The following is a 23,114-nucleotide window of genomic DNA, read 5'->3' as shown; positions in this document are numbered from 1 at the left end:
TGGTAAATGCATCTGGGTATGCTGATGTAGAAATTGTGAAGGCCGCAGTGCTGGAGACATCTCTTCTCCAGACAACAACGCTGATTGGAGAAGATACCGAAGTGTTAATTGTTTACTATGCACAAGAAGATAGTAAGGGCCTTTATTTTAGGTCAGACAAGTCCAAAGCTGATGGCAGCACCAAATTATACAACATCAACCGTTTGAAAAAAATCTTTGGACATGACATGTGTTCTGAGTTGATATTTATCCATGTCATGACTGGTTGTGACACTACGTCTCGAACATTCGGTGTTAGCAAGAAGACTGAAGTGTAAGCAAGCAGAAGACTTTTCGGAAACTTGTACATGGAGATCCTGTTCTTCGGTCTTGTGCTAAAGCATTCACTGCCCCAAACCAGACCACAGAGATAATCGATGACCTTGGGTGCCAAGTAATGGCTGTCTTCTTTGATGGCCAGAGCACAGATTCCCTTGCGACAATGCTATACAACATTTTCAGCAAGAAAGTTGTCTCTGCTTTATCATTTGCAACGCCCGAGCGTCTGCCACCAACTGAATCTGCTACCCAATTTCACTGTGGTCGAGTTTACTATCAGATAATGGTCTGGATGGGAAAAGAAAAGAATATGGATGTCATGAATTGGGGGTGGAACCTGCAAAAGAATCGGCTCATCCCACTTATGTTAAAAATGAAGGCTGCTCCAGACAGTCTCTGGAAGGTCATTCATTGCAACTGCTCCACTGCCTGTAAGACACTCCGCTGCTCCTGTAGAGGATACGGACTACCATGTACCGCTGCATGTGGACCATGCCAATTGCAAGAATTGACAATCCACATAACAAGTTTCTTCTAGACGAGTCGGAAGATGATGAATAGAGACAGCCGTAAGCAATAAGACAACAAACGGGCTGATCACCCTGGTTTACGATTTACCTTTGTAGCCTACTGTTGTAATTCCGATGATTTTCTGAATGTGTCTGTGTCCAGACTTTAATGGTACGCCATTCTTTAGAACAGATTAATCCCCTGTATTCATCTACTGTAGGAGGCCAAGTATGAGCCTCCTGTTGGTTGCAGTTTTTCTTAGATGCCTGTATTGATAGTACCTGTTATGCCGCATGTAATATGCTGTTATGATAATTCCATCTTATTAAGGGAGATTGGGGTTACTACGGACTGATTTCCGAGTGTTTTATTTTCGAAAAAATGTTTTATTTTAAAGTTTACTGGAAACCGTTTTGCACCAATACATATGGAATTTATTCAGATGAAAAGTGAGGAGTTGTCTCTGAAAATTTTACCACTATTCGGCTTATCAAGCTGCCAAAAGTATAGAAACTAAAATGTTGGAAAACCACTTTTCTCAAGCTCCTGTTGCATAATGGAAGTCAAGATGGTTTTTGTTTGCGGTTTATCTCAAGCCTCAAGTGAATTTGCTAACATCGTGCTCTGCTCTGTCTGATGTTGGCCTATCGCTGCGTCCGAAATGTCCCCGGGCTCCCCCCAGGTCGTATATTATATACAAATCATACGTATCTCAGTAGATAATCAGCCTATCGTAATTTAACCTTCGATTCATTGACCCCGAAAACCTAGGGATAGACACCTAAACCGCCTTTCTAGCTTGAATAGCAATTGAGATATAGGCAATATAACATCCCGGCCGCCTTCTTGGACGCCATCTTGAAAATGACCCCTTTCTGGAGGTCCGATTTTGGTAGACTTTTAGTATGTTATTTAGTAGGCCAATAGGTAACAGAATCCGTTGAAAAACCTTTTGTATCAATTTTTTGGGGGTTCAACCTTATATTGACTCGTCTAGAAGCTCGGAAACAACTTTTGCTTGAGATGTTGGCAGATTTGGCAACAAGCCGCAAAAAAAATCTTACACAGCTAACAATTCCACTATTTTTGCATTGATTCAACGTCTGGCTACGTTGAACCAACTAGGCTATTGTGTGCAAGCATTCTCTCATCGCAAACTTGACCATTATTAAATCGATTCAACAGCTGATGATATTATATCGATGAAAACATGGCACTTGCTGCCATCAGGCTTGTACGAGGTTATAGGTAGGCTCTCGCTATACCATTCATAGCATTTTATAATATTACCATTGCCCAATTTTTAAAGTGATGCATTTGACTTGTACAACTTATCTAGTTCGAAATTCTTTCACATACATATGCGAATTCATGTTCAAAATACAGTCCATCAACATATTGTTGTTTTTTCTCTCGATATTTTCTTCATTTCGCCAATTTCACATATGAGGTACATCTAAAGACGAAAAACTGATAAAGACAAAGTAACCAATCTTTGAAGTAGGTTTTTCCAGGTAGAATATGTCCGCCGACAAAATCGGTTATATTTACGTAAATTCTACAACTGAGGACGTTGAAGTTTGGCACTGTTGAACAGTACCACACACCTAGAATCAAGTCTCATTGAAATTGAATAATAAATTATATTTGCTTATGGCTTGACAATGTCGCAATGCTTGGTCTCTCATTATATCCGTTCGGCGATCTTCATGTTGTACATCTAATAGCTGTCGCTTATCGTTGAATCGACAAAATAACGGGCGCAGTTTTGTGGGCTAAAAAATTACTGAATAAAAACGGTTGCCGATACTATATAAATTGTGGATAAAACGATCAAAAATCGACTTCTGAATATTTGACTTTTGAAGTTGAACGATTGCGAAATGAAACAAGTTTACTATCTAAAATATCATCAATTTCGACTATGCGGTTTTGTCCATGTAAACTACTCTATTTACAGCTTGTAATACCACACTTTTCGCGTTGATTTATTATGCAATGATGTTCAATCAGCGTAAAATAAATGGTTTTGTTTCAGTCACAAACAGAAGTAACTGTAGGCCATTTACGCCAGACATAAATCGGTGATGGATAGCATGCAGTGTCTTCTTCACAACTAATCAAATTACACGCGCGAAGCTCATTAGACGACTCTGCTTGGGGGCTTGATGCCTTTGAATAAGCAATTGTTGATCTTTCACTCTTTTTATAAAAGAAACCAACCAAGCGCCATCTGCTCTCACTCCAGGAGCAAATCAATGAAATATTTGAAGGTACATGCTCAAAACAGTAGAATATCTCCCAAACCGAATTAGGTACAGCCACGGAACTTTAAATTCGTTTAGCCAAGTAATATTTAGGAAAAGTCAAGAAATTTTAGCCCATTAAAATGCAATCGCTTGAAATTGACGCGGGCATATTATGCCAGCCCCAGTCTTAATACGGTTAATTAAATTATATTAGGTTGAAACGGAACATTACAGGCTAAAAAGCTTATTACTAGTGAAAGTATTATTTATTTTCCAAGACTTGGATATTAATGTAAACGAGTTTTTAACAAACTAAATTTATAGGAGGGGAATTTAGAATTGAATATCAACTAAAAGGGTCCACCGTATAAAAAAGGTTGGGAACCACTGCCTTAACACATAACTATGAGTGCAAATAGTTTAAATATAGCATTTTCAATTCTGCACGTTAGGCCTACAGAGCTTTCAAACTAAAACGTCATTTTTTATTATTATCAGCTTATGTAGTTAAAATAGAGACAAAAGTTGCATTTAAAGCATATATAAGCATGGACCTTCTGGAAATTTTAAGCCAAGAACTAACATTCTAGCTTAACCGGTTTCCAAGTTATATGAGGTTTTCATGAAGTTTGACCCTTGGATAACACTGGTCTACAAATTTCAACTTTTTTTTTCAGGTTTGGGTTTTGACAACTGATTTTGGCTAATTTTGGGGTGCTGAATCCGAAAATGAACTCAGATTTTCTCTATCACATCAAGTTTTCTTTCTATCGTTGCCATTATTTTATGAAATTAAGCAATTTTTACTCTTTTTAGTGCAGTAAAATGTCAAATATAATTATTTTCTGACAGGTATAAACTTTCAAACATAGAGATATTTTTACACTAAATTCATAAATTGGTTCAGATTTCCTCTAAAATAAAAAAAATTCCTGTTATGATAATCGCAATAGGACATAGTGGAGATTGGTAGCGTTGAGTTTTTCCATGCTGGCTTGAACTCCCTGTCTTGGGTTCTCAGGCGTTATCTGTGGGTCAGCTGCTATCTCTGTGCAGTGTGCAGATGGAATATCGTAGGAAGACAGATGGTGGGAGTAGATTTGACTTAGTAATAAATTCTTGCTTAGTAAGGAAGATTTATTTAGAGTTTCATAAAGCACATGTACATTGTACAGACCAACATCAGAGTTCAAGCTGAAAAGTGGTTTGTAGAAGGAAAAAGTATTTTCATACTTTATAAGTTTGAGTTCAAGTCGGTTAGAGTTTTTGGTATAGTGGTGTTTCTGTGGAAAAACTTGCTCTTAGAAAACTACTAACAAAGAAAGGTTATATTTGATCTCAAGCTATGTCTGCTTCCAGCAAAAGAAGAAAATGTTGTAATGATCCGGATATATTTTGTTACATTTGCGGATGCTTCATGTTGAAGTCTCATCAATGCAATATTACCACGTTTGTAAAAAGGGCATATCTTGCTTACTTTAAAGTCAAGTTGGGGGACCAAGACAAAAGCTGGGCTCCTCATAAAGTGCGCAAGACCTGCGTTGAATGTCTGAGAAGTTGGTCGCAAGGAAAAGGTTCACAAATGAAATTTGGAATAACCATGATTTGGCGAGAGCAACGAAATCATGTTGACGATTGTTATTTTTGTCTTGTTAGTGTGAAAGGGTGTAACAAAAAGAGTAAACATCGTTTGAAATATCCAAATCTGGATTCGGCATTGTGGCCAGTTCCTCACAGTGATGAAAAGCCACTGCCAGTATTTACATCACTTCCAGAACTACACGAAGAGGTTATTTCTTCTTCAGAAGCATCGTTTAGTGAAGAAGAAAGTGAAAATTTTCAACCACCACCCGAGGATCTGTCAGACAAGCCTTCCCAGTTTAATCAGATGGAATTAAATTATTTAGTGAGAGATTTTTATTTGCCTAAGCAATCTGCGGAGTTATTGGCATCAAGGCTACAGGAAAGGAAATTTCTCAAAGCTGGTACAAGCGTGACATTTTATTGCAAACGAGAAGAAGAACTGCTTTCATATTTTGCTTCCCACAATGATTTCGTTTATTGCAACAATATAGAAGGGCTTCTTCTAGAAATGGGATTACCACAGTATGATGCAGACGAATGGAGACTTTTCATTGATAGCTCCAAACGAAGTTTGAAGTGTGTTCTACTTCACAATGGTAACGTGTACGGTTCTATTCCGATAGGACATTCGGTGACAATGAAATAAGAGTATCAGAACATCAAAACCGTTCTTGAAAAGTTAAAGTACTATGAGCATGGTTGGCTCATCTGTGTAGATTTAAAAATGGTGAACTTTTTGCTGGGGCAACAAAGTGGCTACACCAAATACCCATGTTTCCTATGCTACTGGGACAGCAGGGCCAAAGATCAGCACTGGAACAAAGAAGAGTGGCCTCCAAGGCTCACCTTGACACCTGGAGACAAAAATATCATACGTGATCAGTTAGTTGATATCAAAAAGATTCTCTTGCTTCCTCTTCACATCAAACTTGGTCTCATGAAACAATATGTAAAAGCTTTGGATCATGAAGGAGAGTGTTTTAAGTATATATGTTATGCTTTTCTTGGTCTCAGTGAAGAGAAAAAAAGAGCTGGGATTTTCAATGGACCACAAATCAGGCAATTGTTAAAGGGTGAAAATGTTGTAAAATCAATGTTGCCATTCGAGGCTAGAGCGTGGAATGCTTTCGGTGCTGTTGTGAGAAATTTTTTGGGAAACAGAAAAGCAGAAAATTATAAAGATCTCTTAAGGGAGCTACTGCTTAGTTTTGAAGATTTGGGATGCAGGATGAGCATCAAAGTTCACTATTTGAAGAGCCATGCGGATGAGTTTCCAGAAAACCTTGGGAAAGTTAGTGAAGAACAGGGTGAACGTTTCCACCAGGATATTAAAATTATGGAGGAACGTTATCAAGGTCGGTGGGATTGTCATATGATGGCCGACTATTGCTGGAGTTTTAAAAGAGAAATTCCAGATGCTGCTCATAAAAGAAAGTCCCTCAAAAGAGCATTTTTAAGCTTATAAGTGAAGAATTTATATTTTATGAAAGCTCTTTTTTTGACTGTTTCTGAACTTGCCCTGCCCAAGTCTTTTTGAGTCAATTTTTATTTTGGTACTTTGCTATTTCTGTGTGTGTCCTCAGAATTTCTGCACTCCATTGGAATGTCTATGTGCATATTGTGTGAACTGTAGGCTATAATTCAGATAATACCTTGTCACTGTCCTATCGACATGTTCGTCAGCATAATGTAGCGTTTGATGTTATTATGGTTGCTCTTTTGCATGCCTATTTTTTATTCCAAGGCATGAAATTTTAATAAAGACAACGCAAATTTGTGTGAATATAATATAGAATGCTTGTTTGCTAATTAAAGCTAGATTATTGCAGGTAAAACAGTGTTTATTGCATCAGAATTCCTTGTTTTGACAACAGAGGGGGGGCAAAAATTGATTTTTTTCAAAAATTAGGGATATTTCATATCTCAAAAACGTGATGTGATAGAGAAAATCTGAGTTCATTTTCGGATTCAACGCCCCAAAATTAGCTAAAATAAGTTGTCAAAACCCAAACCTGAAATTTTGTGTAGACCAGTGTAATCTTTAAAAATTGTGGGCCACTTGGGTGTAGGTGGCACAAACCCAAAACCTTCTTAGAAGTTGGTTTTAGGTCCATAAGCCAATTTTTGTTAATCAGATTTTTTTTGATTTGAAAAAAAAATTTTTTTTCACTCCACCCTAACATGCACGGCCTATGTCACAATCAATGTGCAGTGCCTCGCAATGGGTTCCTTTGTATCTTGACCGAACGCGCTGTTTTAATTATGGAATTCTTGAGCGGTATGTTATTATCGGTCAATGTCCAGTAGTAATCTTTGATTGTGAAAATCGTTGTTATGTAACGTAATTCTAGATCATTCTGTAAGATGAGAACCTCGAACATTCTGCTGTTTTCTCAATCACCAAATATCGTTTGTCATGATGTCACAAGCATGTTTACCAATGGATCTCTGATAGTGAAATCATTATTATGCAATGTATTTTCTAGAATCGTTTTCCCTGCGTGGCAATCTAGAAACTTCGGCTTGTTTACGATTTAATGCAACTTGACAGAACAATGAGTCCTATGATGTAACATTACGTAACCTTCTCGAAGTTACTATATCGAACAACCTTCTATAAATAGTGGTGTGGGCCTAATTTGCATAATCATTTTTATTATGAGTTGATTGTGAGAGACCATTGTTGTAGTGGTGGCAGTTGGTAGTAGATGCAAAGATTATTGTTCATCGTGAGTTGAAGATATTAAATACGAATAAAGCAAAGTTGATGCTAATATAATTTCTGATTGAAATTAGAATCGTATGAGAAGCTGTGAGTGGATTACGTTAAACTCGATCAATTGTCGCAAGTATTGGAATCTATTGCTGTTTACTGTTACTTTGATTAATTGCTTGAAGTGGTGAACCATTCGTTGGAGTCCTTCAAGCGTGTTCAACTGTTCATATATCATTTCACTAGTAGAACTATCCGTGGATTTAATTGACTGCTTTTCGGTTATAACCCACTACGTCATTGAACCTTTCCAAGTCTCTTTTCTGGTAAGAGATAGAAAGAAATCGTGACAGCCTATCTATCGTTTTTTGCATGAAATAATTGCATTTGTTTGTGTTTTGAGGACATTACGTCCGCATTTCTACACCTTTGTTGATTTTTAAAATACAAGTAGCATATCCTAAGCCCGCACTGGTAATATAATACACTACAGTGAAGAGAGTTAAAGTGCAACTGCACGATGACTTTGACCTCACTTTATTTGAAAGAGCATGTTTCAATCTATAAATACCAACTTCGCCCTTGCATTTTAAGGTTATATTTATCTCAATAAAAATTATCAAAACCATGGTTTTCCGCGCGCTTGTATTTTTGGCCACGCTCCTGCAATGAAGGATTGCATTGCGCAACACGCGGATTATGACGTCACTTGTAGTCAGACCTCGGAGCGACTATCGGTTTTGCAAGTCCTTTGGTTGGGTTAGTCTTAGAGGGAAGAGTTTTATTTTTCGCTGCTTCGATCTCGTGGCACGTGCTTTTCATGTGAAAGCAAGTTGTAAGTTATATGCTCTTTGCAATCTCTAGTTTGAAAAAATAAGCCAGGTCTGCTGTCTTTAGTTGTTCATTGAGATTGTTGGTTTAAGAGACTGACCAAAGCTGTCACAGACCCATGAGGAAAGCATGCGAGGTACGTCCTAACCAATGTCATGTAACATTCTTGTAAGTTTCAAGTCTTTCGTTCAAATGTAGCTCCTGAAAAAATGAACTTTTAAAAGAAAACATTTCTCTAGCAATTTCGTTTCTTAGATTATTGTAGTTCTGAGCTAAATATTTAAAATGGTGAAAACTTGCTCTATCTGTCACACAAAATCTGTTCCTGGTTGCAAGGTGTCATTTTTTGCCTTCCCTAACGATCAACATTTGCGAATTAAGTGGTGCAGGTTTGCTCATCAAGTCCGTAAATGGAATGGACTCTTCCGGCTTCCCTAGCAGTGTTATCTGCTCAAATCATTTTCTTGAGCATGATTTTGAAAATTGGGAAAAAGATGAAAAGCCCAGACTTTGCAATGGAAAGTTGTCAAATGAGTGAGTTTACTGTTGTTTACTGTTCAACAGCCTTTCAAAAGCTAGTTGCGTAATAAATTGTTCCAATCATACTTAACGAAGCTGTTGTCTCTCAGGCAATTCAGGCTGGTCGCTTATAGGCACGTGCTGGAGTGGCTGTTGGATGGAGAAGTTCTGGGCAAGTCGAACAGAGTCGTGCTACCATCCTGCGTTGTCTCTTTTACTCGTAGAAAATACCCTAGCGACTATGGGGATTATGCTGGATTCAGAAAACAGCCCCAATGATGTTGCGACCGTGCCATATTTTAAACTGATTGTCCTGCTTTGGTATCATGCACGTTATAACGTCCGCGTTTTGTCGCTTCTACCTTTTTTTAGACCTCTGCTATGTTTGCCATATATCGTTTTTTCGTTGTGATGGTCAGAAATAAAAACAAACTGAACTGAACTGATCGTTAAAGCGTTATTGTACAATACAAAATCTTTTCGATATAACCAAGTTTGCCAGTTCCAATCTACGAAACTAGCCTTCGGCGATGGGTATCGCAAACCACTCCTGGCACACAGGCATCAACAACTAAATTTGTATAATATGCTGGCTGAAAGATGCGTCTTCATTATAGATACCTTATAAATTAGCGCATTTACCTATCGCGTCTAGTTTGGTCTCCACTAAGTTCGACTACAAGTGACGTCATATCGCTAGGTGGCGTAGACGAGTTTGCCACTTCCAGGTAGCGTGAGAGAGAAGCGCTAGAGAGCGTGGGCAAAAGGTCGGTTTCTTGGCTGTGGGCCTCAATTGTAAGGAAGTAAGTTTTTCATCCCGTACCGGACGTCTTGGCAATGGATTCTAGCCGATGTTAATTTGATCGTGCAGTTACACTTTAAGGAAAAGAGAAAGTTTACAAAAATTAAGAGAAATAACTCGCTTTTCCTCACTTTAAGTCCTTAGAACGAAACCAACTGCTCCTGACTAATTCAGTTACTTTGCAAATATGCTGTTACTCCTAAGCTAAAATTTAATAGTCCCCCATGTTTCCACCAATAGACTAGATTTTTGAGTAGTTCTAATATATTTCAATAACTTTTCATACTTTTGTAGCTTGAACGGACACGGAGCGTCATTGGAATTTAAACGAAATACCGACTGTGGTACGTTACTGAGAGGAGTAACTAACGCTTTCAATGCCGTGGGTTGGACAAGAATTAGAGGAGATTATGAGATTATCGATCATATTACAGACACCCTCATGGAAAATTCTGCTGAGGAAATCTTAAAAGACCGAATACGGAAGTTTGCGCGAGGTAAAGCTATAAGCCTTTTTAACACTTTTTTGGTCGATTATCTAGTTTAGAAAAGATGTGGCCAACTTTTTTGACCTAAGATGTACTTTGTAAGTAATCACCCCCCTTGAGATTTATCAGATTAGCGTCAACATCGCAAATTCGTACAAATCGTTATCAATCATCACTCATACGCCATCATCATCATCAACATGAGCGGTAACCATTATTTAATATGTCAACCTACATCTATTGAAGATTCAGGAAGATTAGCTTACTTGCTTTTCTTTAGCAAAACTAAAACTAGTAATATAGATTATATGTAGCCTACAAGAAAACTCTTTAGGTAGGCCTATATGCAGTTGAACGAATACCAACATGCCAGTTGTTCAGCTTCACCAAAACCTAACCAGTGAAGTCGACACTACAGCAGTGTCGTACATGCGCATTTGAACAAACTTTAATTTTTCTGGCAGTTGAAGATTTGGATTAAGTGGATGTGAGAGCAAGGAATCTAATCTTCGTGTTCGCTTTCAAGCAGCCTTTAAGTGTCTTGCCAAACACACAGGCACATGTTTTAAGCGGTGTCGAACCGGCGCTTTTTCGAACGTCGAACCATGGCACTCACTATTTGGTTATGCAGGACTTGCAGGTATAGGCTCTCTCCTGTGGCAGGATAGAAAGAGAAAGAATAAATAAAACAGGTAAATTTTTGAGTTATGAAGAAGGGATATCGTTTCCTGCGTTAGTGCAAAATCTGAGACGAAAAGGCAACGTTCTCGCATTAGTGTCACCATTTCTTTTTATTTCTTACCAGGAAAGAGACTTGGAAAGGTTCAATGACGTAGTTTAACCCTTTGAAGGTTGGGGGGGGGCTGTCAATTCAACTTTTTTGTATCAACATTTGTATCTCTAAAACCACTGAGGCTGCGACTATGTGACTTCTTGACTTTTCCTGACTTTTATTCACCTCTATTGAGCTGAAATTTTGAGCGAATAAAGGTTATAAATTGAGAGATATAAGGCATTTCTCAGCACATCCTCTGAAATATTTCATATTCTATTGAACAAAATTTTCCCACCAGCTGGATGAAAGTAATTAATTTGGCCTCGTTAAACAAATGGTTCGTTAATCAAATGATTCAAATTGAGATTATGTAAAAAAAATTTAATCACAACATTGCAATGCATGTTTTTCATTACTCTACCAAAAAATACCAAATAACCCAAACGTCATAAGTCACCTCAACATCTCAACGTATATGAGCAGTTCTAAAACTCACATAGTTTTAATTTTCGGATATGCTCAACGTGAATATTTTTACAAAGTGAATCCTAAGTTTTGGAACCGTGCTTTAAAAAATAACAGAGATATCACTCCTAAAGCATAAGAAGAATCGACAGCCCCCCCCCCAAACTGAGCAAGACTCCAGAGAGCCCAACCGCCTAAGGGTTAATGGGTTATAACCGAAAAGCAGTCAATTAAATGTCGAATAGTTCTACTGGTGAAATGATAGCGAAAATGTTTGAAAGACTGTAACGAATGGTTCAGCACTTCCAGCAATTAATCAAACTAACAGTAACAGTGAACAGCAATAGATTCCAACGCTTACAACTATTAATCGAGTTTAACGTAATCCACGTACAGCTTCTCATACGATTCTTCGTACAGCTACCCTAGCCCTTGTTCATTCCACAGCTGAGTACTGCGCACCGGTCTGGTGTCGTAGTTCTCACACCCACCAGATTTATACCGCCATCAACGACGCATTGCGTACTGTGACTGGATTCCTGCGTCCCACTCCAACGGACTGCCTACCCATCCTAGCAGGCATCCAACCCGCTGAGCTACGCCATAAAGGAGCCACGATTTCTCTCGCTCGCCGCGCTCTGGACCCCGACCATCTGCTCCATGCAACATTCAAGCAACCACCACCGAAAAAGCAGCGGCTGAAATCAAGACGCCCCTTTGTGCCTGCCGCACAACAACTACTCAAGAACGCAGAAGAACTTGGTTTAAGTGCGGCACACTGGACGAACCACATGTGGAACACGGAGTGGCAAAATCACACCTCCACGCTCCGTGACTTCGTACCCGACGCCGATCCCCGTCCACCAGGGATGTCCCTCGCAAGGCTTGCGTGGACCAGGATTAACCGCCTGCGAACTGGCGTCGGCCGCTTTCGTTCGGACATGCACAAGTGGGGCCTGGCTCCTTCATCAGAATGCGAGTGTGGTGCCACGGAACAGACCGCAGACCATGTCATCTACCACTGCCTAATCCACCGGCCTCCACACGGTGCGCATGGTCTGAGGGTCTTGGACGACGAGACTGCTGGGTGGCTGATGATTTCCTGCCCTCCAATCTAGCCTGGAAAGATCGCTCATACGCCATCATCATCATACGATTCTAATTTAAATCAGAAATTACATTAAGATCAACTTTGCTTTACTCGTATTCAATACTTCAACTCTCGATCAGCAATAATCGTTGCGTCTATTGCCAACTACCACTACTACAATAATGATCTCTCATAATAAAAATGCAAATTACACCACTATTTATAGCAGGTTGTTTGGTCTAGTAACTTCGAGAAGGTTACGTAATGTTACAAAACTCATTGTTCTGTCAAGCTGCATTACGCGTAAACATCTTTGTGAAGTCATAAACCCTGCACTTGGCAAAACATGAGAAGCAAGCAAATAAGCTTCCAGATTTGCTTGTAGGGTAGAATGTTCTAGAAACACATTACGTAATAAAGATTTCGCAATCAAAGATCCACTTGTAAACATCCTTATGACGTCATGACAAACGACATTTGGCAATTGTGAAAAACACAAGAATATTCCAGGTTTGCATGTTACAGAATGCTATGGAAGTACGTTAAATAACAAAGATTTCGCAATCAAAGGTTACTACAAGACAGTAACAGATAATAACACATCGCTCAAGAATTCCAAATCAAAACAGCACGCTCGGTCAAAACACAAAGCAGCCCGTCGCGAGGCTGTGCGCATTGATTGTGACAATTAGGAGTGTCGAAGCTAATTGAAAGGCGTAGGCAGGCTGCAAGGTTGCCATCAATCATTGTTGCACTGTTCTTGGACCGGATGATATTCGTCTTCGAAAGTAGACTCGCAGAAATAATTCGATTCGAAAGAGCTCTCAGGTTGAAGGCGCATCTGCAATTTGGATACTTCTCCACCACTAGTTTTGATAACACCACATGCGCTCCACGTTGAAAGAATGTTGATCTGCCATTGTAATTTTTCAAATTCAGAATCTCATGCTCTAGGAGTCTAGGACGAATGTTCAAATCGAAAAGTAGTGTGGTTTTGGCAGCAATGTCACCAACATCAACAACCTACTTTCACCGATGTGAATGAATAACACATAGCCTAAAAGTCAGTAAACGCCTTCAAACTCTAATAACATGTGAATAAAAAAATATCAGTTAAACTCTCAAGTACATGTAGCTCCATACAGAGTGAAATTTACATGACTCATGTAAATTTCACTCTGTGTGAAGCTACATGTACTTGAGAGGTTAACTGTTATTTCTTTATTCACTTGTTCTTCTTCGTCGTATGAGCTGTTCTTCTGGACTATATGTTTGGGCATGATGTCATCAGCCACTCGACAGTCTCGTCATCCAGGGCCTTCAGTCCAAGCGCTCCATGTGGTGGTTGATGGATTGGGCAGTCATGGACGACATGATCTACTGTCTGGTCTGTGGCGCCACACTCGCATCCCGGTGAGGGAGCCAGGCCCCATTTGCACATGTCTGAACGAAAGCGACCGACGCCGGTTCGTAGGCGGTTAAGCCGGACCCACGCAAGTCTTGCGAGGGACATTCCCGGAGGGTGGGGATCGACGTCGGGTAGGAAATCACGGAGTCGGGAGGTGTTGTTTTGCCACTCCATGTTCCATGTGTAGTTCGTCCAGTGTGCCGCACTTATTCCAAGATCTTCAACGTTGTTCAGAAGCTGTCGTGCGGCGGGCACAAATGGGCGTCTTGATTTCAGTCGCTGCTGTCCTCCAGGTAGGCGCTGGAATGTACTGTGGAGGAGGTGGTCGGGGTCCAGTGCGCGACGAGCAAGGGAAATCATGGCTCCTTTACGGCGAAGCTCAGCAGGTTGGATGCCTGCAAGGATGGGAAGGCAGTCCGTTGGAGTGGGACGCAGGCATCCAGTCACAGTGCGTAGTGCGTCATTGATGGCGGTGTCAATGTGGCGGGTGTGAGAGCTGCGGCACCACACTGGTGCGCAGTACTCAGCGGTAGAATGGACAAGGGCCAAGGTAGCTGTGCGAAGGGTTTTCGCATCAGCTCCCCAGCCGGAACCCGTCAGCCGCCTCAAAAGTGCAACGCGCGCAGATAGTTTTTTGCGCAGTGACTCCAGGTGTCGTCGGTACGTGAGTGACCTGTCCAGGGTTACGCCGAGGTAGGTAGGTTCGGCGCAGTAGGGGAGGTGTTCGTCATCGGTGGTAATGTTGATCTCACGTTTTGCTTCCTTGTTGTTTAGGTGGAAGGCCGTGAACACTGTCTTTGCTTTGCTGAGCTGTAGCTTCCATTTCTGGAGATATGTTGATATAGTTGACATGTTCTGGCTTAGGTTCCTCTCCATTGACTGCCAATCTCCGGCTGGATGCAGGAGAGCCAGATCGTCTGCATAAGCATACTTCCTGGAGATGGTGTCAGGCAGGTCGTAGATGTAAGTGTTAAAGAGGAGGGGAGCCAGGACAGAGCCCTGTGGGACGCCGTTCCTGAGTCGACGTAGTCTACTTCGTCGGCCGCTACCGGTGGAAAGGGTAAAGCTGCGGTTTTGCACAAGTTCCATAATCATATGGACCATGTGCCTGTCAGGAAGGAGACGGAGTAGTTTGCAGGTAAGGCCGCTGTGCCATACAGTGTCGTAGGCAGCCGTGAGATCGACAAACACGGCGCCAGCCTTCTTTTTTGCCGAGAAGCTGTCCTCGATGTCTTGGGTCATCAGGGTGACCTGGTCTACAGTTGATCTTCCGTGGCGAAAGCCGGCTTGTTCCCGAGGGAGCTGAGGGTCTATTATCGGTTCGACACGGGCGTAGATAAGTCTTTCGAGTATCTTGAAGGGGATACAGAGCAGAGAGATGGGGCGGTAGCTCTTCGGATCCCCTGGGGGCTTCTTCGGCTTTGGGACTGCAACCACTAGGGCTCTTCTCCAGATTCTTGGGATGCGCAGGTGACGCAAGCAGCAGGAAAGGAATTCTTTTAACCAGGACCTCATAGAGGGGGCAGCTTGGAGTATTAGTTCCGGGCATAGGTGGTCAAGGCCCGGGGATTTGCCTGGCTTTAGGTGCTGGAGGGCGGAGGCAAATTCTTCTGGGGTAAACTCACCAGAGATGTTGCCCTCGACAGGTGTTGGGACCTTCCAGAGGTCCGTTATTTCCTTGAGGACGGACTTGTCTGATTCACGGTCTCTCGTTCTGTGCACTCCATTTTTCACAAGTTGTGAGGCGATGGCATTTGCTGAAATGGGGCATTGGCGACGAGAGGCACGTGATCTGCCAGTGAGGTTGTTGAGTGTACTCCAAGCTGTGCGGCTGGAGTGCGTGAAGTCGATTGAGTCTATGGCTTCTGTCCAGCGCTTCTTCCTCTTTGAATCCAATCTTTCCAGCAGGGCTGTTGCTGAGTTGGTGGTGGCGGTGCCCTGGGGGGAACGGAGGAAGTCGCGGTAAAGCCTGTCGCACTCCACATCCCAGCAAGGTATGTAGTTTTTCCGTCGACCTCGCGGGATGGAGTCTTTTGCCGCAGATATGATTGCATCACAGAAGTCCTGGTAGGCTTCATCCACTTTGATGGTGTGTGGGGATGGGAGGTACTGCGTAGCTTCGTTTGTGAGGAAGCTGTAGTATTCCCAGTCGGCCTTTCTGAAGTTCCATCGCTTGACAGGCTTGCTCGGAATAGGTGTGGCAAGCAAGGGGGCCGTGATTAGCGAGGGTCGGTGTTGAGACCTTGGGAACTTCTCTAACACACGTCTGTCCGGCTGGCGATCATCGGGGTCATCACTTGCGAAAGCCAGGTCTGGGTTCGTGCCAGTGTTCCAACGACCGGAGTGGAAGCTCGGTGCGCCCTTAGGATCGTATAAGAGGGCGAGGTTGTTGTTGGTTGCCCAAGCGGCCAGACTATCTCCGTCGTTGTTGATGGAGTTGTATCCCCAGTCAGTGTGGTGGCAGTTAAAATCGCCAGCATAGAGGCTGGGGTGGGGGAACACTGGGATGGCTGTTGATGTTATCCGCGAAGGTGGGGGCTTGTAGACATTGACGATGTTGTAGCCTGCTACATCTACACAAAGCCACTCGATCTCCGATTGAGCTTGGGATTGGTCAACCAAGGACCAGCTCAGCCGGTCATGGACAAACGTGGCGAGGCCGTGTTTCCTGCTGCAGGTTGCGCCTGCGAGTGTGAAGTTGGTTATTACCAACTTATCCACAGATGTACAGTGAGTATCCTGGAGGAGGATGATGAGGGCTTGATGCTTGGTGGCCAGGTGCTCGATGATGTTGAGCTTGCTGGCCGTGATGCCCTCGGTGTTCAGCTGCAGTACGGTGGGTCGTCGGTACTTTTCGACAGTGCGAGCACTGCCGTGCCCTGAAAAGGGCATTTTCCTACCCACCCTGCGCTGAACAGTCTCATTAGCTCTTGTTTGACAAGCTTCGTTTCGCATACGTATTTTGTATAATTTCGTATGTTACTGACGGGGGGGACCACGTGAAGGTGCTTGTCTTCCTCCCCGCTTGTCTTCCTCCCCTCTTACTTCCCCCTTCTTCACTTGTTGATTGATGCATATCAGTTTGTATTCTCTGTGGATCCTTCTCTTGTACCATGGGCCAATCCTATAGATGTATGCAGGTTAGGGTGTTGCAAATTTTACAACCTATGTTGGAAGTATGATTGTAAGGTGGGAAATCTTCCAAAACCACACCAAAAAAATTTTTATTTAAAAATATTAATATTTAGGGGTCCCACGCTTACCCCGAAAAGTTCATTTTTGGTCGCGAATGGCAACATTTTAAATTGTTGTGAAATTTACATTATAAATGATAGATATGTCATGTTACATATCATTTTTGTCGGAATTGAATGTAGAATGAGCTGCAATAAACAAAAATGAGATTGATAGGATTTTGAAAATTTTTAGGCAACTGATTAAAAGTAGATTTTTTTCTTATTTTGCAGAATAGGTTAGAGGCATTCCATTAATACAACTAATTTTTACAAACGTCCAATACCTCCTAAAATACTTGGTTTAGATCAAAAAGAAAGCCATTTTTGGATTCTGCATCCTCAAAAATGGTGGAATAGACACTTCAACCATCTTTCTACCTTTAGTATAGTGTCCAAAATCAAAAATTAGTTATGCGAATGAAGTGCACCACCTAGTGACGGCCCAAGTCTCTAACTCGGCAACCACTTACCTGATTTTAAAAAGTAAATTTTTGATGGGCTTGGGCTACAACATATATTTGAACTATCTTATTCTGCAACCTAGTGGTTGCATTGATTTGTTGTATTATAATGGGCTGCCTCGTAAACAACATAAAATAAAAGGCCACTTAGACATAAAAAACAAATTTTGAGTGATTGTTAGCCTACAAGCCCTACATGCAACCACTCTTACTTTCAATTTGAGGATGCGCAGAATTACCGTACCTTCTGAATTTTAATCTTACCAACAAAGCAAAGATCACACTAATCTCAAAATTTGAAGAAAATTAGCAAGCGATTAGCAAAACATAAAACTTTGCATTCAATTCACTTTTTTTAATATTTATTTATGCATATGAACCAGAGGGACCACATGTATGTCTTTCAGACATATTGTCTGACCACTTCAACACTGGAAACCCTTTTAGGGTTCTATTACAAGTCTTTTGTTGGACTGGGCCCCACGACTGGTAGACTGCTTGAATGCTTGGCCCCATATTATAAGGTCAAGTACCACATCATATTAACCAGAATTTTGGCCACAATCCATTTGGAAATAAGCAAACTTTTTAGCACTAGAAAATTAGAAATGAAATAAAAACTAACCATGGTAAAAGTTGTAAAAAATTGTAACTTACATTAAACAAACGAAATACACGAACACGATCCAATGCAAAGCGAGTCCTAAGAAAGGTGTTAAAAACAAGTTTTATCAAGTGTCTCCAGTCTTCACAGTATTTATGACTTGCTTCTGACGTCATAGTGAGAACATAATTATGCTCTAACTTTTTTGTCTGTTGCTTTCATCTCAGCATCTGTCATATTATCGTCGCTGTCTTTCACCTTTCTGTTTTGAATGCATCTGGTCAAATTTCCTATCAACCTTTCAGTTGCCATTTGATTGTCTTTAAAAGACATCCAGTGGCCTGGTGAACCAACTGAAAGGCAAGGAGAGCACTGACTGGTAATGTCAAAGAATGCAGGATTGGTTAAAAGTAGTTTTTTTGTATTAACCGATGCTGTCGCAATGTTAACAGCTTCTGGAGTCATCACTTTACTTTTCGAAAACATGATAATAAATAACATAATTTGTGTGAAGAATATTTTTCCAAGGCTCAATAATTGTGCCCTAGCTATTCACTTTCCTTTAGGACAGTGGTTCCCAACCTTTTTGTTGTCACGGACCCCTTTAGACAAATTATTAATTCTGCGGACCCTACCTAAATTTTGCCTGAAACTCAATTAACATACTATTGACTGTTGTAATAATTATGCTTCTCAATTACTGTACTGTGTCATATTGCATTGCGGCTATGACTCCTGCGGCAAATATCAGATTAAACACTTGCTCAAATAAGAAAATGAATGAATTGTTCAAGAAATGTCACCAGTATTTGAATATTAAGGTGACCCAAAGTGGCATGCCGTAACTTTTTCAATGTAAGCAAATTTAATGAGAGAAATGAAAGTAGTTTTTCGTTTTTTTTTCTTCCAAAATTCATCAAGGTAATCATGGACTCGTAATGTTTTCTCACGGACATACAGGGGTCCGCAGACGACAGGTTGGGAACCACTGCTTTAGGAATTGATAACTGTGATCTTTTAACTATAATGCTTGACTGCTGGTTGCTCATCTAATAAACTTTGAATAGCCGACTTTCAATGTCATTGTTGTTGCACTTTTATAACCTAAAATTGTGGCATGTGTAAATAATTTTTTTTTTAAACATTTAAAAGTGAATGTTATTTTTACATCAGTTTATTCCTCATAAAATTCTGATTGCAGCAATATGTTGCATACCTTATTAAATCCAAAAAATACGTATTTAACTAAAGTATCCAGATTTCACTAGTTGCGAGTCTCCCAAAATTTCGGGATGAGCGTGGGACCCCTAAACTTTAATATTTTTTTGAAAAATTTTTTCTACTTCATTTTTTGGCCATTTCCCACCTCCCATTTATATTTCCAAAGTTAAAATCAAAATTTTTTTTAAAAATGCAACACCCTAATGCAGGTACACCCCTTCATTTTTTGAATCTTAATGCTTATATGTGCAGCTAGTTGTTGTAAAATTGTGTTGTTAAATTTCGTTTAGTCTACATATGTTCTGTGGTATTTAAGTCTTGACAACGTCTGCAATTTGTGTTTGGTAGTTATGTCATCTGCTGCTTGATTAAGAAGCGCGATGCCTCTGGCACCACAAGCAATTTTTCCATTCAACTGCTTTCCCAGAGCGTCGCAGTCTCATGTTTGAAACTATATGTTACAGTAGAAGTTTGTGTTGTATGCCTACTACGTTACCTACTACTATCAGTTTGTCTTTAGTTCTTATTGTTTTGTGTTTCTATATTTCAGTGAATAAAAGCCTCAATTGGTTATTAAATGTTTCATCACATGTTCCTATACGTTCTGGTTTCTTTGCTTATAGAGCACTTCACGTTGATTGTTCTCTCAGTTCGCGTTCAGTTCTCAGTTCAGCGCTCAGTTCTCAGTTTTCTCATTGTGTGAAGCAGATCTACTTTGTTCGCTTTATATTTATGGTTTGTGTTTTGTAGGTACACTTCGTTTCTTAGTTTTTTAAAACTCAATAAATGGATGTTACACTAGTATCTAATGTCTTGCATTTTAGATACATCTCAGATGATTGTTATGTCCTAGCTTAATGATAAATTTCTGTATTTTTCTCAAGTTTTTATTTTTAACAAATTAGGCTAGACAAGGCAAGACTTAATTAGGCAAGACTTAAATACCACACTACAGTCATTGCTTAGCACAAGTTTTCTCAAAAAAGTCACCTCTTCCAATTGGCAGTGAAATTACGTTTCGCTGGAGTCTGAAATCAAAAATTAAATCAATTCTCATTGTCTTATTATATCACTCTCAGAAACCATCTTTTCAACACAACTTTTCACTTTCATTTTACTACGCTGAAGAGATCGGAAGATCGCAACACTGGCCGCTGTCCGTAGTTATCTTTTAATGATGTCTTTTTAGACATTATTTCTAAACGCATACTAAATGAAATTTTCAAACGGGAATTAAGCATTAAAATGCGTAAACTGAACACTCAAGAATACATTTCATAAAAAATTACTGAAAAAAATTTGTTTTCAATGGCGCTGGCAAGGCGCAAAGTCCAGTGTTTCATTTATCTTTTATATTTTGCAAAATGACCAAGAAGTGGAAAATCTGCTCGAGAATTACGTCACAAGCGACTCCAGCGGCATTTTCAAAAGTGTTTTCCCGCGTTGGGTTGGAAAGTTCAAACGTGTTGCGTTCCAAGAATTTTGAAATTGATTCAAGGCCTGGAAACGTTGAATCCATGTAAAAAATGCTGATTACTTCATGCCTTCTGAATTGCCTAACTGAAATTGTTTCACATGCCTTTGTGGAGTTTGCTTTCAAAAACTTGTTTTTATACATTTTCATTTTACATTGATTGAAGGCCTGAATACGTTGAATCTATGTAAAAGAAGCTGATTTACTGTTTGAAGAACAAGATCTGCCATTTGAAACTCACGCAACTGATTGCTAGTCGCTCGTGACGTAGACTGCGTGATCGCACGCTTCGCTGATTAAGTCCATTCCGGTTTTGAAACCTCTGACAAAAGCACGCGCGCAATGGTGGTCAGACCGCAATGGCGCCAAATTATTTTTAAAATCGTTTTATGGTAGCATGTTAAACACAAAGAAAGTGGAAAATCGCCAAGTCAGGTTTTTCCTTTAGTATGACTTTTAACAAACATAAAAGAGTTAAAATGTCTTTTTAGACATTATTTTTAAACAAATAAAGAAAGAGTCAAAAGTCATGTAAATTTTACTCTGTGTGGAGCTACATGTACTTGAGCGGTTAACTGTTATTTCTTTATTCACTTGTTGATTGATGCATATCAGTTTGTATCCTCTGTGGATCCTCCTCTTGTATCATGGGCCAATCTTATACATGTTTGCTGGCACACCCCTTCATTTTTTTAATCCAATAACATGCTCTGCACTTGCTTATCACAGCGTGCACTATCAAGCTGTGTCACACCGTTGTCTTGACGTTGTACTTCTGCTTGCGTATGAGGGAAGTTGTGTAGTTTTCAATGCTGCAGCCTGCTTGACATCAGCTGCAGCTTACTTTGAAACAAGTTCAAGAAACTCACCATGTTGACTGCAACTTTACCCTTACCTTGTAGCTAGCTTTACACTCAATGCATTGAGCCCGCCTACGTATTCAGTAGGCCAGACAATTAATTGGAAGCCACTGTATGAAAAAACGTTTGATTTTGACAAGATATCAAGCGATTGACTTGAGATCAGTTCGTGGTCACCAGTAGATGGTGATCGACTGGTTGGTTACCCCTGGTCTATATCATCACCTTTGAAAATATTGTCACGAGCCTTCTGCATGGCAAGCCTGACCTATGATTGCTTTGCATTTGTGCAAACGCTAATTTAATTAGTTCCATCAAGATATTCTTTAACTCCAGGACTTGAAGCGAATTCACAATGGTGGCAGGCCTACTGGAGGCTGGCGCAAACTTGTCCGCCCTGATAGCTCAGTCGTCCGCCCCGATACTTCCGTTGATTAGCGCGTGACTTCGTGAACGATGAAGCTTCAAGATCAAACTGAATTGGTTCGACTTTTGGGGTGTGCGCTTGAGCAACGCATTTTAAGGACTGCTCTCCACTCAACAGTCAACGGCACCTAATGGATGGAATAATTTCCCGGCAACAAGACTTTAACGATCGGAAATTTCACTCTATCAATCTCGGTAACCTGTCCTTTGTCAAAAGCTTCAACAAGTATTCGATACTATCGGGAATAACCCATCAAGGCTTTGTCAGTCCGAGGATAAAGATTCCAAACCAACCCACTTGCGATAGGTTCAGCGGCTTATAAACAGTTTGCGTGTTTCGCATTGACATCTGCCAACTCTAGAAGTAATGCTCTTTTTTCAAAATTTATTCATTTAATGAGAATGTGCTGGTGTGTTAGTTACAATGCACAGCAAACATGCATTTTAAGTTGGATTGAAAAGGCTGGGGCTGGGTTAAAAAGTTGAGTGATACAAAACTGTAGCCTACGTAGCAGGCACAATGGCACATGCTCACATTAGTCAGCATAAACATTTGATCAAACTCAACAAAATAATTAAAATATAATCAATAACACTTCCTCGTGTAATTGAATTTACTTTTTGAGGTAACTCGTGTTGATAGCAGTTCCAGAGATTAGCAGGCACGTTGTGTCACAACTAGGCTATTTTGTGGCCATACAAAATTGAGGATGAAATCAGAACCTTGACACCCTTACATGTAGCTTTCCAAATACAATAGTGAGGTCACAATGGAGGCAACTAAAAACACTATGGTTGATGAAAACCCCTAAAAATGATTTATATGCATTTAACTGTAGGCCTATGGTCTATTTGTAACTATCAGCTCAGAGTCATCCAAGTAGCCTAATGCAAATAGCCTATTGTTTTGGACCAAATTAAGACTTAGCTGCTTGTTGAGAGAAAACAGCCAAACACTGGATTTTGTCGTTTTTGATTAGTGCAATTTTGCAGCAAAACGGTGATAAAAATATTTAGGAAAGTGGTGTAACTTGGACCAGTTTGTAATTTGGACCAGTCCCCTAACTCAAAAAATAAAAA

At 40.5% G+C, this 23,114-nt stretch overlaps 1 protein-coding gene across 2 annotated transcripts in view; it reads left to right on the top strand.

Annotated features, from left to right (window-relative positions):
* The window catches only part of LOC145775960 (atrial natriuretic peptide receptor 3-like), a 176,913-nt gene that overhangs the window by 49,652 nt on the left and 104,147 nt on the right, over nucleotides 1-23,114 (top strand). For both annotated transcript variants that reach the window (XR_014290188.1, XM_082587369.1), the window contains exon 4: nucleotides 9,821-10,023. Coding sequence is in view for 1 of the 2 variants with exons in the window: in XM_082587369.1 (XP_082443495.1) it covers nucleotides 9,821-10,023 (203 nt within the window). In the remaining variant the exon portion in view is untranslated. The remainder of the gene's footprint in view (nucleotides 1-9,820; nucleotides 10,024-23,114) is intronic.

Source organism: Aplidium turbinatum, chromosome 8 (assembly GCF_918807975.1).
Source record: "Aplidium turbinatum chromosome 8, kaAplTurb1.1, whole genome shotgun sequence".
Taxonomy (NCBI): domain Eukaryota; kingdom Metazoa; phylum Chordata; class Ascidiacea; order Aplousobranchia; family Polyclinidae; genus Aplidium; species Aplidium turbinatum.
Note: the sequence above shows the minus strand (reverse complement) of the source record. Positions and strands in the feature narration are given on the sequence as shown.